The 13,601-nt window shown below is 44.4% G+C and overlaps 1 protein-coding gene across 2 annotated transcripts in view; it reads right to left on the bottom strand.

Annotated features, from left to right (window-relative positions):
• Positions 1-10,367, bottom strand: part of PRPF18 (pre-mRNA processing factor 18) — a 55,358-nt gene extending 44,991 nt beyond the window's left edge. Inside the window, exons 1-3 of one of the 2 annotated variants that reach the window (XM_069627884.1) lie at positions 10,140-10,333; positions 6,004-6,081; positions 5,848-5,874 (exon numbers count right to left, since the gene is read on the bottom strand). In XM_069627884.1, coding sequence (XP_069483985.1) covers positions 5,848-5,874; positions 6,004-6,081; positions 10,140-10,208 — 174 coding nt within the window. In that variant the 5' untranslated portion in view covers positions 10,209-10,333. Of the gene's footprint in view, positions 1-5,847; positions 5,875-6,003; positions 6,082-10,139 lie in introns of both variants that reach the window. The other variant, XM_069627885.1, reaches the window with a different exon arrangement.
• Positions 10,368-13,601: the final 3,234 nt, after the last annotated feature.

Genomic DNA, 13,601 nt, shown 5'->3' with positions numbered 1-13,601 from the left:
TGGCCACATAATTACGGAGGCCAAGGAAAGGGCTAGATACCCACATGGTCTCGCCATGACACACCATTTGACAAAATCCTGCCCCATAATATTTCATAGTGGGTCGAGGAGCTATTAAGGTCTAACAACGGCTCTAGAACATTTAATTAAATGCTTGATCGCCCACATTAACTGCATCAGTGTCAGAGAACCCACAGTATTGTAGTTAGAAAATGTAATTAAATTTAAAACATCTAGGAATCCTCAGGAAGGCGTCAGCTGTAAAAGCCAAGCCCCCACAGACTATCTGCAATTTCCTTTCTCGAATAGGAAAAAGATGGTTGAAATGACCTGGCAGATGCAAGCCCATTGTTACAGGCCCATGAACATGTTCTTCTCCAGCACTGGAACTCCCATGCATGCCCATATATAGCGCTAAGCTTTGAAAAATCTAAAAGGCAGAGGATGCTACAGTAAAGCTGTATAAGAATAGCTGCGCAACCCACTCCAGAAACAGCTCTAGAATTAAGAGTAAAGTTTACATAAGGTGTGAACAAACTTGAAAAAATCTGTCATTGGCATATTTTCCAAAAAGGGATCCCTTGTCAACATTTCCTAGTGTCCAATGTGCTTGTCCTTGGGTAAAACTAAAGAGGGTTCTTAGGGCAGTCACAATTCTTTGTATTCATAAACTATAGGCATATCTACAGTGTTTAATAATCCTGAAACTGCCGCCCTTAACTCTAGGTGGGAAGCTAATAAGCTAAAGTGGTGTTCTGCCATGAAGTCCCACAATTTATGGATTGATGATTTGGAGGAGAAACGGGCAGACGAAAGGTCCCAGGCCAGAAACAACCTCCTTTCAAGCAGCGATCTCCATAGTGCATCAGAGGTCTTACTGTGGGGAGGCAGCAGCTGGAGCACAGTGTCACTGCAGGAAGATGCACCCCAATGCCGATAAGGGAGCCAGGCCTCACAATGTGCACTACCCATTTGCTAGTGCTAACTGACTCTTGGTGAGAAAGACATTGTATCTCTTGTGTTTTATGGCTGACTAGGGGGCCATAAAATCTTGAATGGAATCTAAGCACTAGGCGTTTTCGGTTGTTGGATTTTTCACCATTTCAATTGAAGTTGCGAGTTTTGCTGAGAATCTACTGAGAAACGCCACACTCCTTACCACGATTCTTATGTGACTGCACATTGGGTCCAAGGACTCTCAAAAATACAAAAAACTAGTCAAAGCAAATACAAGTGAAATCAGGATGCATGTTCAAAAGATGTGGAAAATTCCAAATCAAGTTGCTGCGCCACAGACCTACTTCCAATCAAAGGGAGATGATATCTGCTGCATGAAATGTGAAGCACTGGATAACATTAACAAAAACGTTTAAGTGATTATTAAATGACAGTTGCATTGAGGAATATGAAGCTCGCCTTTTATGAAGATAACCACCTAGGTGTGTGTTTCCAGCCAGGTTACTTTGGTTTGTACATCATTTGGTAAGAGCGAGGCATTCTGAATTCTCTGCAAGGGCCAACATATGGCATAACAAGTCTCTATTTTGTATACATGTTTGTGAAACTAGCTCACTTTCTAGTATTCATGCATTTGAATTAATGAGCCCATTCAGAAATATCACATGCTTGGAGCTCAAGCCACTTCATGCTTTCCATGCCAAAATGTTTTAAATCATTAAATAATAGATTCTACAGGGCTTTGCCATTTACAGAGAATGGAGCACTTAACCTCCTTATTGCCACTGAAAAGGTCACAATGGTTGACATCACAAGGCAATTTCATGGTACACAATGGCCCAGCACATGAACCACATTTTTGCCAGAGACAAACAGTAAACAATAAAGGGACCGGTGCAGACTCTGGGGGATGAAGACCATGAGGTAGAGTAGGAACCAAAAATGGTGCGATAATCCTAACCGCAGTCCTTAAAAAAAGAATGATTCTCTATGCACAAGCAGCGAACATCTGAATTAAACTAGCATTATGCAAGTTCAAAGCCTTGCAACCACGAAAGACACAGCACTTTCCAAGCTTTAACTCAGAAGCCCAATCTGCCTGGACCATAATGTCCAAGAGGCTCTAGAAGCAACTGTCCCTGAGGCGAAGACCTCTTGGCTCATTCGTGATTGCAGGCTGTGGAGCCTTGTCACCCAAAGCAAGGTGGCAGCCACCCACTGGAGTCATAGCTACAATAAGAGCTATGGCTTCTAGCAAGCCCCAAGAGACAGGACAGAAAGCTCTGGAAGGGTGTGGGCAAATGGCAGATAGAAATGGGGACAGAAAAGGGATTACTTAACTTAAGGGGTACCTCAAAAGACAGAGGCAGGCCATGACTAGCCAATCTTGTGGCGCAAAGAAGGTGTACACGGTCACACACAACTCGGTCCAACCCCTGCCGGTAGCCCGACTACCACCACCCCGATCTAGGTTGAGTGGCTACATATAATTAGAACTAATGAAATAACCAAGTAAAAAAATAACGAAAACAAAATAACTAAACCCAAAATAACGAATCCATTTTTTGTTGGGGGGGTTCCCTCTAAAGCCCCCCCTTTTTTAAAAATAATAATACTTTCCCCCCCACCGTCAAAACCACTTTCTCCCTCTCACAACCCCATTTTTAGTTTTTTTTCAAAATGAGTTATTTCAGAATAGTTTTTTCATTTGTTATTTTTTCATTCGTTGTTTTGGATTTGATATAATCACGGCATACCAGGTTGAGTGCATGATCTGGCGAGTCATCAGGGAGCAGATCATTTTGGAGCGTGACTAGCCTGTTGGGTGATGAGAGGTAGAGGCCTTTGGCTCCATGGTTAAGACCGATGGCACTGCACAGAGCTCCAAGGTCGGTGGTCACAGTTTGGACCCAGCCATTAGGAGGAAGGAAATAAATCAAAAGCCAGTGATTTAGTACCAAAGGGGGACCGTTCCTGCACTCCTATTCCTACAAGTAAGGTATCACGTGTAGCTTAGAGAAAAACAAAAAAAGCAGCATGCAAAAGACTAAGACAACATCTGGGTTCTCCACAACGGGTACCCTTTAGAAAGTATCACTTAGCCACATCATCTATAAAGAAACCAGGCAAAGATAGCCAATTTACAGGAGAGATCCTGCAAGGACAGAGGAGGGCATGGCTATCAGGGCCCCCAGAAAAAGGTGTAGTGGGGAACGGTGGGCAAAAGATGCAAATACTGAGGAGCATGAAAAAGGAATAGTCCCTGCCACCCTGTACTCGGTCTAATCGGGACAACACGTGGAAATAGCTGACCTGCAAACATTACTTAAGCAGTCAAATTTGCCAGTGAAAAAATGGAAAGAAGAGAAATGTTGTCTATGATAGAAGCCAAAATGGGTTCAATACTCAGTTCCAGGCACCAGTATTGCCAGGCACTCCATGAAGATACAATTACATGTGACTGGGCTCTATCTAATGAGTTGCAGAGGAGGGCCTCAGGTTCTCCAAAAAAACTAGGCATAGAACAATAATTTCAGAAACACACCAAGCCGTCAAAGGACGTGGGCTCCGATGGCCTACCTTTGCCCGTCGCTACAGAGTTTCCCAGCCTATATAAATAACTCAAGGTGCTCGTCAGAATTACAAAATGAAGAGGTCCTCCATCTAAAACGAACTCCAACTGACCCTACCACTAAATGGCTAACTTAAATTATTCTAGGAAAATGTCTCTTCTTTCTGATTCTTAAGGCGCTGTTCCACAGTTCTAGTTTGTAACATATCTTCAGATGGTCTCGTGTCCCCTTCTGGATAAGGCCCTGTAGTTTTTTCATAATGTACTTAAGTTTTCTCTGCCCTCTTGGGATAGTTATTCCACAAGGCTCTGCAATTCTCTTCCTTGTAATCTCTCCCAGGTGTATGTGCCTTGTCGCTCTGGCCTTTTTAAGTTGGCTATCCTTTGTTGCAATGTGAGCTCTCCCCTTTCCTGGCATGCCTCTGGATGATCACTTCTTCTCTGTCCCATTTCTCTTAACACCCTTCTTCGCAGGACGTTTGTCTCCAGTTCTTAACACCTATCACTTACAGGCTTTATATTTAGGAACTTGTCACTTTCGCTGGGACAAATTTCTCTTGGTATCCATTCCCTCATACCGCCTCCGTCAGGCTTATTTGTTATTTGCTTGCTAACATTCAAACAGTTCCATTTTACTTGCGCTATTTTCATTATCTCGTCAGTGAGACGAGTTTCTCCTCGTATATAACGATGCCCAGACGGCCTACCAGTAATCCTGTTCTCCCCTTTACCTCTGCTTCCGGGCTCACCACTCACTCAGGTTCTCTTCCTCTACCGAGCTGTTCGTATTCCTCTTTGGCGTCGGTATCTCTCATTCGGATCTCTTGCTCTAAGCGACTGTGTCGAACTATGGGTCGCAGGGTCTCTTGCGGACTCACCGCTTGGTGGTTTCGGTGCCGTTCCACAGGCGGACAGCCCACCACGAAGTCCTTGTGGTCATGCCACCACAGGGATAAGGCTTCCCATCTTCTTCATTTTCCTCTCCTTGGAAACAGAGTTTCTGGCGTTTCCCTCTGCTGCCCAGGACTACTTAGAAAGTCACGGCTCCGCAGCTCTCTGTCTCCGCCTCCTCTCGGTATGACCTTATCAGGTTGTTTCCCCTCGTTACGCTCTTCTCTCCCAGGTCGTGCCCCAACTCTACCCGGCGTACTGTCTTTCTCCAGCCTCGTCTCAGGTAAATGTATGTCTCCCTTTAAAGAGAAAGATCTAATTTTTTTGCACACTGGTATATTTTAGTTTTGTCTTCAGCGAAGTCCCTGCAGGTTACAATGTTCTTTACATCTGGCAATCCCATATATGCCATTAGGGTGGATGGTCCAGGGAGTTCCTCACTGGAACGGGAGTCTTTGTCCCCTAAGGGGGAGTCTCTTCTAATGAGGCCCCACTTGCCCAGACACCCTGGGAGGGTTTTGTGGGGCGGACTAACCACCCTAACCTCAAAGGGGGAGGCCCCCCCTAATGAAGAATTTGTCACAAAGGGCTGGGAGGGAGACATAGTCAACACCAATAAGGAAGTAAACCAGCTCTGGGTATATAATACCAATACAGACCAGAATGCACCGGTTAGCACAGACTTCCAAGAGGAGATAATGAAGTAGAGTGAAATGTGGACACACATAGGGCAAAGGGGCAACCACCTAATCCTGGGAACTTTGAAATCCAGACACCCACTGAAGAAGGGACAAGGATGATAATTCGAATGCTACACAAATAGCCAAACATGGAAATGACCCCATAGTGCTTACACAAGCCAGGAAACACTGATCTAGAAGCTAGCCGATTAGGTTGCAAAATGCAATGAAGACTCAAGATGCAATAAAGCCCAGGTGACTCCTGTTTAATAAGACCCTGGGGGAGTTTATTTTATTACACACCGGTAACTCGACAAGCATCAAGGCGAGTTAAAAAGAAAAACAGGAATTCCATGTTCCAGGTGTCTATATTGTGAAGACAACACTGCAACTCTATCCAATGAGCTCTGTAGGTCAGCCCAAGACGTCCACCACAGTACACCAAGACCTTGGCCAACAAATGGATGGGGTTCCTGTGCCGGGAACCTATATATCTGGATAAGCCCTTGTGATGTCACCACTATGACGTTTCCTTGTTTCCAGGCTGCTGATTTTTAAGCAGCAATAAAGAGGTTCATCACAAAGCCAGCTTCTGTACCATGCTGTGAAATTATTTTTAAATAAATCATTTAAGTACATTTCAAAGAGGCTATGTTATTTGCAGAGATCAGGATGAATCGCAAAAACAAAAAAAACCTAACATCATGCAAGTCCCGCCGGCAAATCAACAGCTTTTGAAGTCCATACCTCTCCAGCTGGCTTCTCGTGAACAGGCTGGCGTAGAGCACGTCAACACATTAGACAAAGAAACATTGGTTAGAATATGAACAAAGGACGAATACCCAGATTGCAATTCAGATGCACCAAATGTTTAGAAGGAAAGAAAGGGAGAATAATTGGTACCTTGAATCCACATCTTTCAAAATACGCCTCTTCCTCTTTCCGAGCTAGCTCACTGCGTTTGAAGTATTTTTTATTATCCTACATGAAAAGGTAAGAAATAGGTTAACTTGACCACACTGACATTTGTTTTCATTCATTTTCATACATATGACAGTTTTTTTTCGAAGCATTCATTTTTTCCAAAGGTGAAATTAACAGGACCTGGAATGTGTTCACAGACAACAAACATAGCAGTGATGATGTATTTTTTTAAAGTCCCATACCTTACTGGGGCATCTAGGCTGGTGCCCAAAGCTGATGGTACTTCCACAGACTAAAGGATGGTGGGCCTTTAGGAGGTATATAGGCGATGCCCTGGTCACCCTATTTCATCCCTACCGTAAACCAGCACATTGTATAATCCGGTACGCATCTCCCCTGCCTCAATAGGAGTGTATACAGCACCCCCCCACCGATTCTACAGCACTTGAGGATTCCTCGAGACTAGGCAGACCCACATTTTTCAAGGGACGCTCGGCTGTGCCAGCAAGAAACTCATCAAACACAGGTTGCTGTTACTACGTAGGGCTCTGCTGTAGGACAAAAATCTACCATCAAAAGATTTTCCTGTAAACTATACAATGTTGCCTATACATTTTTTCCTGGGAGCATTTCCATATGCAAGTAAAAGTAAGTTGTCAATTCATAGCGTACTGGCAGAATTTCAGTAGTAACTTTAACCTAGAGTTAGAAAGGTATGCAAGCATTATTTTCAGACACACAGGCAGTCGCCTTCGCCTTCAAATGAGAACGATGTCTCTGCTCCAAATGTCAGAATAGGCAAGAATGTCATTCGATAGAATGATACCAGCGGTACTAAAGAGAACTCACAGAATCTTCTCATCAGAGTCGTCTCTTGAGATGCTAGATTTTTGGCTTTGGCTCTTAATGATTCCAATCTCTGTATATCCCTCGTGCTTGTGTTTAGGCAAGTTCCCAAGTACGTTAGGGATTTAACTATAGGGATTTTGCTACCCGTCAGTTGCCACGAGAATGTTTTCTTGTTGGTCTCATTAGAGGCGCCTTTGAAGACCATTATAATTTATTTGGATAGATTAATTTCCAAGTTGTTGTTAATAATTTATTTATGTAGCGCATCAATCTGCCTCTGGAGTCCCACTGGTGTCTGGTCCAGTAGGACTATATCATCAGCATATATAAGGCGTCCAATTTAGTATTGTCCGATTTTCGTTGGAAAATATCTAACAAAATCAAAAGAACCCTCCATGTCTGATATATATAGATTAAACAGCTCGGGTGCCAATGGGCAACCTTGTTTCAGGCCCTTGTTGGTACTGATTTCGATTGTCAGAAGGCCCAAGCGATCTAGTCCAATGCTAATGTATGTATCCGAATAAAGGTCTTGTATTGGATCTAAAATTTTAGAAGGGCATCCCCATGATTGGAGTTTGTCCCACAGCTTTCTCCAGCAGACGGTGTCAAAAGCCTGTGAGCGATCTATGAAGGCCATGTAGAGTTTTTTGATATTGCTTTTTTCGACCTGAGCCTTCAAAGTATTGATGATGAAGGCATTGAGGGCTGTACCCATCCCCTTCACGAAACCTGCTTGCCATTCATCTCGCTTTCCTGCCTCCAGGCTCCAAGTGGCTAAGGTCCTTAGTAGAAATACGGTTTGAAAGCGCCCACATGGCAAGGAATGGAGCAGGAGTGGGAAATACATTAAAAACACAATATATAAGAAGAGTGGTGGGAGAGGAAAACAAGAAGAACCTGCTATGCCTTGTGAGTATTCAGAATGTGCAAATGCAGCAAGATGGAAGGCAGGGGGAAGAGAAAGTTGACAATAAGACAGTGGGGAGAACCAGCGTAAATGTCATGGACCCTGTTAGAAGGGCACACATGTATCTCAGGAATAAGGACACAGGGACGTGTTTGCAGCTTACCAACTTAACTCCCTCTTCCTCCTGCTGGCTCCTCGCCTCCCTCCTGGCATCACATGTCCTTAAAGGGCACGCCTGGATTTGGGAGGGATACAGCATAGTTGAACACTGTCAGGAGGATGACCGTGTGCAGGCCTCCAGATAAGGGTCTTACGAGGGCTTTTTATGCATGAAAATCTTGTAAATACAACAGCTTTATTATTTTCTTGCATAAATTTACACACAGGTTTAGATCAGAGGGCTGTGCAAAGGTCAGGTTACTGACAGAAACCAGAGCGCTTCTTTAGATTTTTATATACATGGATGCAATTGCAAGCCATGGAGAAAAGCCTCTGAAACAGAATAATTTTCTCTGGAGCCTTTCAAAAAAGAAACTGCACACTGCGTATGTTTCTTTCCGTTCAGCTTCTGATGTGTGTAGATGCTCATGGAGCAAACAGAAGTACTGTGCATATCTAATTTACTAGCATTTTAGGATTGTATAATTAAAACTTTAAGTTGCAATTGAGAATTTTGTTAAAAAAATTATGCTTTTTTTCCCCAGTGAAAGCAAACCAGTACTGCACAATTTTATTTTTCAGAGTTCCTGTGCTGTGTGCATAATCATGCAGAGGCAGATCATTTTTATACATATAATTTATTTTACACTCCAATTATAAAAATAGTGTGTAAAATGATGAGCATGCACGGTCTAGTTTACATCCTTTCAACCTTGCAAACAATGGGGTACATTAGCAGAGTCTTTGCTCAAGGGTGAGTGGTTGTCACTACACCAATCACAGGTGTTATAGCCTCTCAAATCTTCAAGACTACAATTAAAACCTTCCAAAACGGACTCTCCAGGAAGTGCAGGCATTGTTCAAAAACAAATGAAAGTTACATGCAAATGAAATAAAAACGAGCAAAACCTGTCCTTGTGATAATCCAGATATTTAACTTTACGTAGCGCTTCATGCGTGGTTCGCCCAACATGTAGGCACTGATAATTAAACCTCAGTCAATACTCAGTTTACCGACCTCTGAAGGATGTTAGCCAATAAGATTGAGTGCCCATTGCTGCACTCTGTAGGCGGCAGGTTCGAATCCCAGCAAGGCCAACTCAGCCTTTCATCCATTTCGAGGTCGATAAAAGAGTAAATACCAACTTCAGTTTGGTGACAATTGTGATAAATAATGTTCTATGTATAGCGCTTTGCCAAAAGCGCTACAAAATAACAATTTGACAATGAGATTAGGGATCGAATTTAGCATGGGGTCCTTGCCTCTCTGCACTGTTTTATCATAACATTGGCATACTATTAGGTAGTAATAGTTCCAGGAAATGAAGATTAAACATCAAAATACAATTCTGATATCAAACCTCAAAACACAATTCAGGTTAGCTTTACTACGTGATTGGCTAGGGTTTTTGTGTTTTCAAAATTTAAATATATACAGGAGAGATCAAATGGCCAGGCCTTAGAGAAATAATGAAAGGTGTATCTGTCACAAGCTGTCGCATAGTAATAATAATTTATCATTTATATAGCGCTACGAACCCTCAGGTATCTGCCACACACGCTGCCACAGTGTGTGGTGCTCATTCATCAACCTTGGAAGGAAGATAGGCTGAGTTTGGCCCTGCCGGGATTCGAACCTGCATCAGCAGGCTCTGCACAGATGTCAAGGCGAGCACTCCACTTGCTGTGCTATCGGAACAGCTAATAATTTCCAAACAGTTTTTGCACACGCCTGGATGTCACATTTTACTCTCTTGCAAAGGAGAAGACTCGTTTTTACTCTCTCGAAATCACATTGTAAAATACTCCCACCTCAAAGTCTTATTTATTTATTTATGATTAACATTTGTATATCGCGCAGCAGCCTGGAGTCATCGTGGCACGCTTTTGCCAAACTTTTACCTTATCCAGAGCACTGACCGTATGTATGGGAATTATAAATGACAGCCCTATCTGGGACAAATCGCTGTATAAGGGAGAGTAAGGAGGTGGCTGGTAACACATCAAACCATGCCTAGATTTTGACATTACTTTTAACCCCAAAAACCATAACTATCCCAGTGTGGCTCGAAAAATAACCTTTATCCCAATGGCATAAAAGAGAAGTATCTACTAGCCACAAGTTGAGAAAGTTGGCAACAGGACGGAGGGGAGGACCGGGGTAAATGCCCTAGATCCACGAAAGGCGGATGCTCACCCCCACCAGGGCCTTGTCCTCCAAAAGCTTCCTCTTCCGGGCGATCTCGGCCTTCAAGATGTCCATCATGATGCTGCCACTGGACCGAGTAGGCGATGCAGGCAGCTTCGCCCCCCACCACAGAAGCCAAACGTTACAGCAGCAGACCTGGAAACGCAGGCACTCAGCCTGGGTACGTCACTTCCGGCGTATGTGACAGGTAAACAACGCTTCCCATAGGCTCATTTTGGGGAGCGTCTGACGTCACGCCGTTTTGGTTGCTCACGGAGATTAGTGTCTGCGGGCCCCTTCTACCGCGCGCATGCGTACTGCATCCATCTCGTGCACTACCCAGTGGTTCGAGTTTAGATGAACTGAATGTGGCTCTTCTGCTATAAAACTCAGGGACGACCGACTTTTCCTGCATGGAGTCATTCAGAGGGGCTACTGAAACCAGAAGAAGAATTTGGAGGAATTTTACCTTGCATGGTTCTGCCAAAGGAAAGGAGGCAGTTGGAAAAGGCATAATTTACTTTTTTTTAGCATGGGGCCACAACACTTTCTAGACAAGCCTACGCTGCCAGTCAGAAATACTAGGATAGGCCGCTGTACCACAGACTTTGCACTGGAGCTACTCCGCCACAACATCATAAAATCATTTAATTATAAAGAAAGGCTATATTAACTTTTAATCAAAGTACTATAAGTGGACACATAAAAGAAGACTGCAACGTTGGACAAAGGTATTCCCTTTAATTATGTTGTGCACATGCTCCTTGTCTGAAGTGCACTCTCCTAGATTTTGCTACCTTGAAGCTTGAAGCTATGCAGAATTTTTTTCGATAATTTTGCTCTAAATTGAAAATATAACTTGAGACAGTAGCCTCTTGTTGGCCATTGGTAGCCTATGGCGCAGCCCCAAAATGGTTAAGGGCGCCAGGACTTAACATGGCAGAGGGGCCACCCCCCTCACCCCTCCTTCTTCTCTGGAGAAGGGGCAGGAAGCAGGGGTCACTGGTATTGTGACTACGGAGGAAGAGGAAGCTGGGGACAATAGGAGCTTGGGGGACAGGAAGGGGAGGAAGTCCCCACCCCTGGTTGTTATCCCCTGATTGGAGGGCAAAGGGATCTTCGCACCTCCACAGGTGATATCAGAGGCCCCTTTATATAGGGAAGCGTAGGGGGAGCTGTCTCTTTCTCTGCCCTACCCCCTGCTGCTGGTCCAATTTTGTCATGCAATAAGGAGGTAAGTGTGAGGGAGGTGGGGAACGGGCAGAATCCCAAGTTTATGGCTCGTACATCCCCTTTGATTTTTAGCACCCTCTCCCTGCTTACCTCCTGTTTGGGGCCATAAAGGGAACAGTTTGCCGAGCTTTTCGAGTTGTGCATGACTGGAGCGTAATGGGTGGTTCGATCCACAGGCCATGTGTGGTGTTTTTCTGTGATTGTAGTGAAATCTTCTCACAAGGTCTCCCGTGTTGTCCTTAATGTTGCAGGGCAATCTAGTGCTTACAAAGTGCAAGAAGCTTGAGAGATGCATGGTTTCAGTGGTGCAACGGCCACTGTACAGACCAAGCTTTGGCTCACGAAGCTAAGCAGGGTCTCCTCCAGTTAGTAGCGGTATAGGAGACAGCCGGTCCGCTTGGGTGAATTGCTTGATTGTCGGTGCAGGGATCGTTCAGTGCGCCGAAAGGTAGCAGGGGGTTGAAATGCCTCATGGTAGCTTTGCGAGCATTTTATGTTGCAGTTACGCTCTTATGATGTAAATATCCTCGCACGCTTGGGGAAACTGGAGTATGGCAATTAAGTCTGGCAAGGATCGGGCAAACATCAGGCACCATGTTTAAGTAATTAGTAGAATTTTCTGATGCTCCTTAGCAAAGCGGACCATCAAAGTCTTTAAAAAAGATAAAAAAATAAATGAAATACGAAAAGTTTGATGTGAGCCCCAGCCGAGCGATTAAGAACAATTTAATTTAAAATTTACAAACAGAAGAATATAACAGAAGCACTCAATGTTGTCCCACCACAGTGGCAGATGTAAAGGATAAAATTAGCATGATGGTATAAAGATTATTAGGGACTTGTGGCATTTGTAAGAGCATATGGCACCCTGACCCCGGGTCCTGTGCTAATCTGCTCGCAGGGTCAGGACGGGTTAGTATTTGAATGGGAGACCAGCAGTGACTACCAAGCAGGAAGGCAAAAAAATCTAAAAAATAGTGGTAACTGTGTGAATAATTTTTGTAAATAAAAGTTTTATGTTTTCCTTTTCCAGGGCAAATGTGTTTTAATTTTGGGTCCACTGAAAGGTCCCCCCGAACCGCATTGAATTTGCAAAAAAAATTACCAACATGCTGCCACTATGGTAAAGCATCTTAGAAATGAATTTGACAAAAAGGTATGATGTCTTTGGGTTACTAGGCCAAGGGATTTTTAGAGTGCCCCCGTTTGCCAAGTTGTGATTTGTACTAAAGCTTAATTTGTACTAGTCAGGGTGCTTGGAACAAGGAAGAACAGCGTGGTGCAGGTAATTTAAAAGGATACTTGCTTTACAAAATGAAATTCACAGCGCCAGCGGCCTGTTCCACCTCGGGGGGCATAGATAAGGTGAACAAGGTTAGAGGGCCATCTGCAGGCCAGTGTCATGGCCTACAGAACGCGCCCCTTTTGGACTTCCTTGTCTCAACGGGGTTTGCACTCCCTGGTACTCCCAACATGGCCGTCCAGCGTGAAACACCTTCCTCGCTCTACACGTTGGACATAGCATGTTCTATTAATAGACCACGCCCCCTGTGGCTCCGCGCGTCTCAATGCTATTGCGAAGTAGCGACCAGACGTGTGCTCCGTAGCTCGCAGTATTCCTTCCCTGATTCTGTCCCTACTAACTTCATTCCTAGTCCCTCTCCTTTCTTTCTTACTTCCTGGACTCGTGTGCTGAGTAGTGCACTTTCTTCATTTCCCGGATTCCTGGATCGTTGCATCCCGGAACTTTGAACGCACGCTGGAGTCGGAAGAGACTCGTGCAGTCTTATTCAAGACCCGATCCGTCCACAAGAAGGCATCGACCAAGAAATCCAGCAAAGATCAGGCTCAGGTGAGAAGGGGGGAACTCCGTGACAGCCAGATTAGAGCCCATCAAGAGTTGGCAGAATTGTGATGTTACTATCATATTAATTTAGTTTATCGTTGACTACACACACCTGCCACTTGTTAACACTCCCTGTCAGGATAAAAGGTGGCGAGCACAGGTACACTCTGAGCGAGGCGAGCGAGGAAAGAGCAGCTTTTCCAGGGCTGATACGAACCAGGCTATCGAAGTTGGAAGACCAAGGGGCTTATCAGCACTTGCGGAGAACGAGCGAGAGCCAGGCGAGAATTCCATACTTTCGGAAAGCCGTAAGCTTTCCAAGAATGAAAGCGATTGAGAAGAAAGGATATACCTTCAAAGTGCTTCAAGGTGGCCCCCTCCCCTCCCTGTTG

This window comes from Ambystoma mexicanum, chromosome 12 (assembly GCF_040938575.1).
Source record: "Ambystoma mexicanum isolate Mex_15411 chromosome 12, UKY_AmexF1_1, whole genome shotgun sequence".
Taxonomy (NCBI): Eukaryota; Metazoa; Chordata; class Amphibia; order Caudata; family Ambystomatidae; genus Ambystoma; species Ambystoma mexicanum.
Note: the sequence above shows the minus strand (reverse complement) of the source record. Positions and strands in the feature narration are given on the sequence as shown.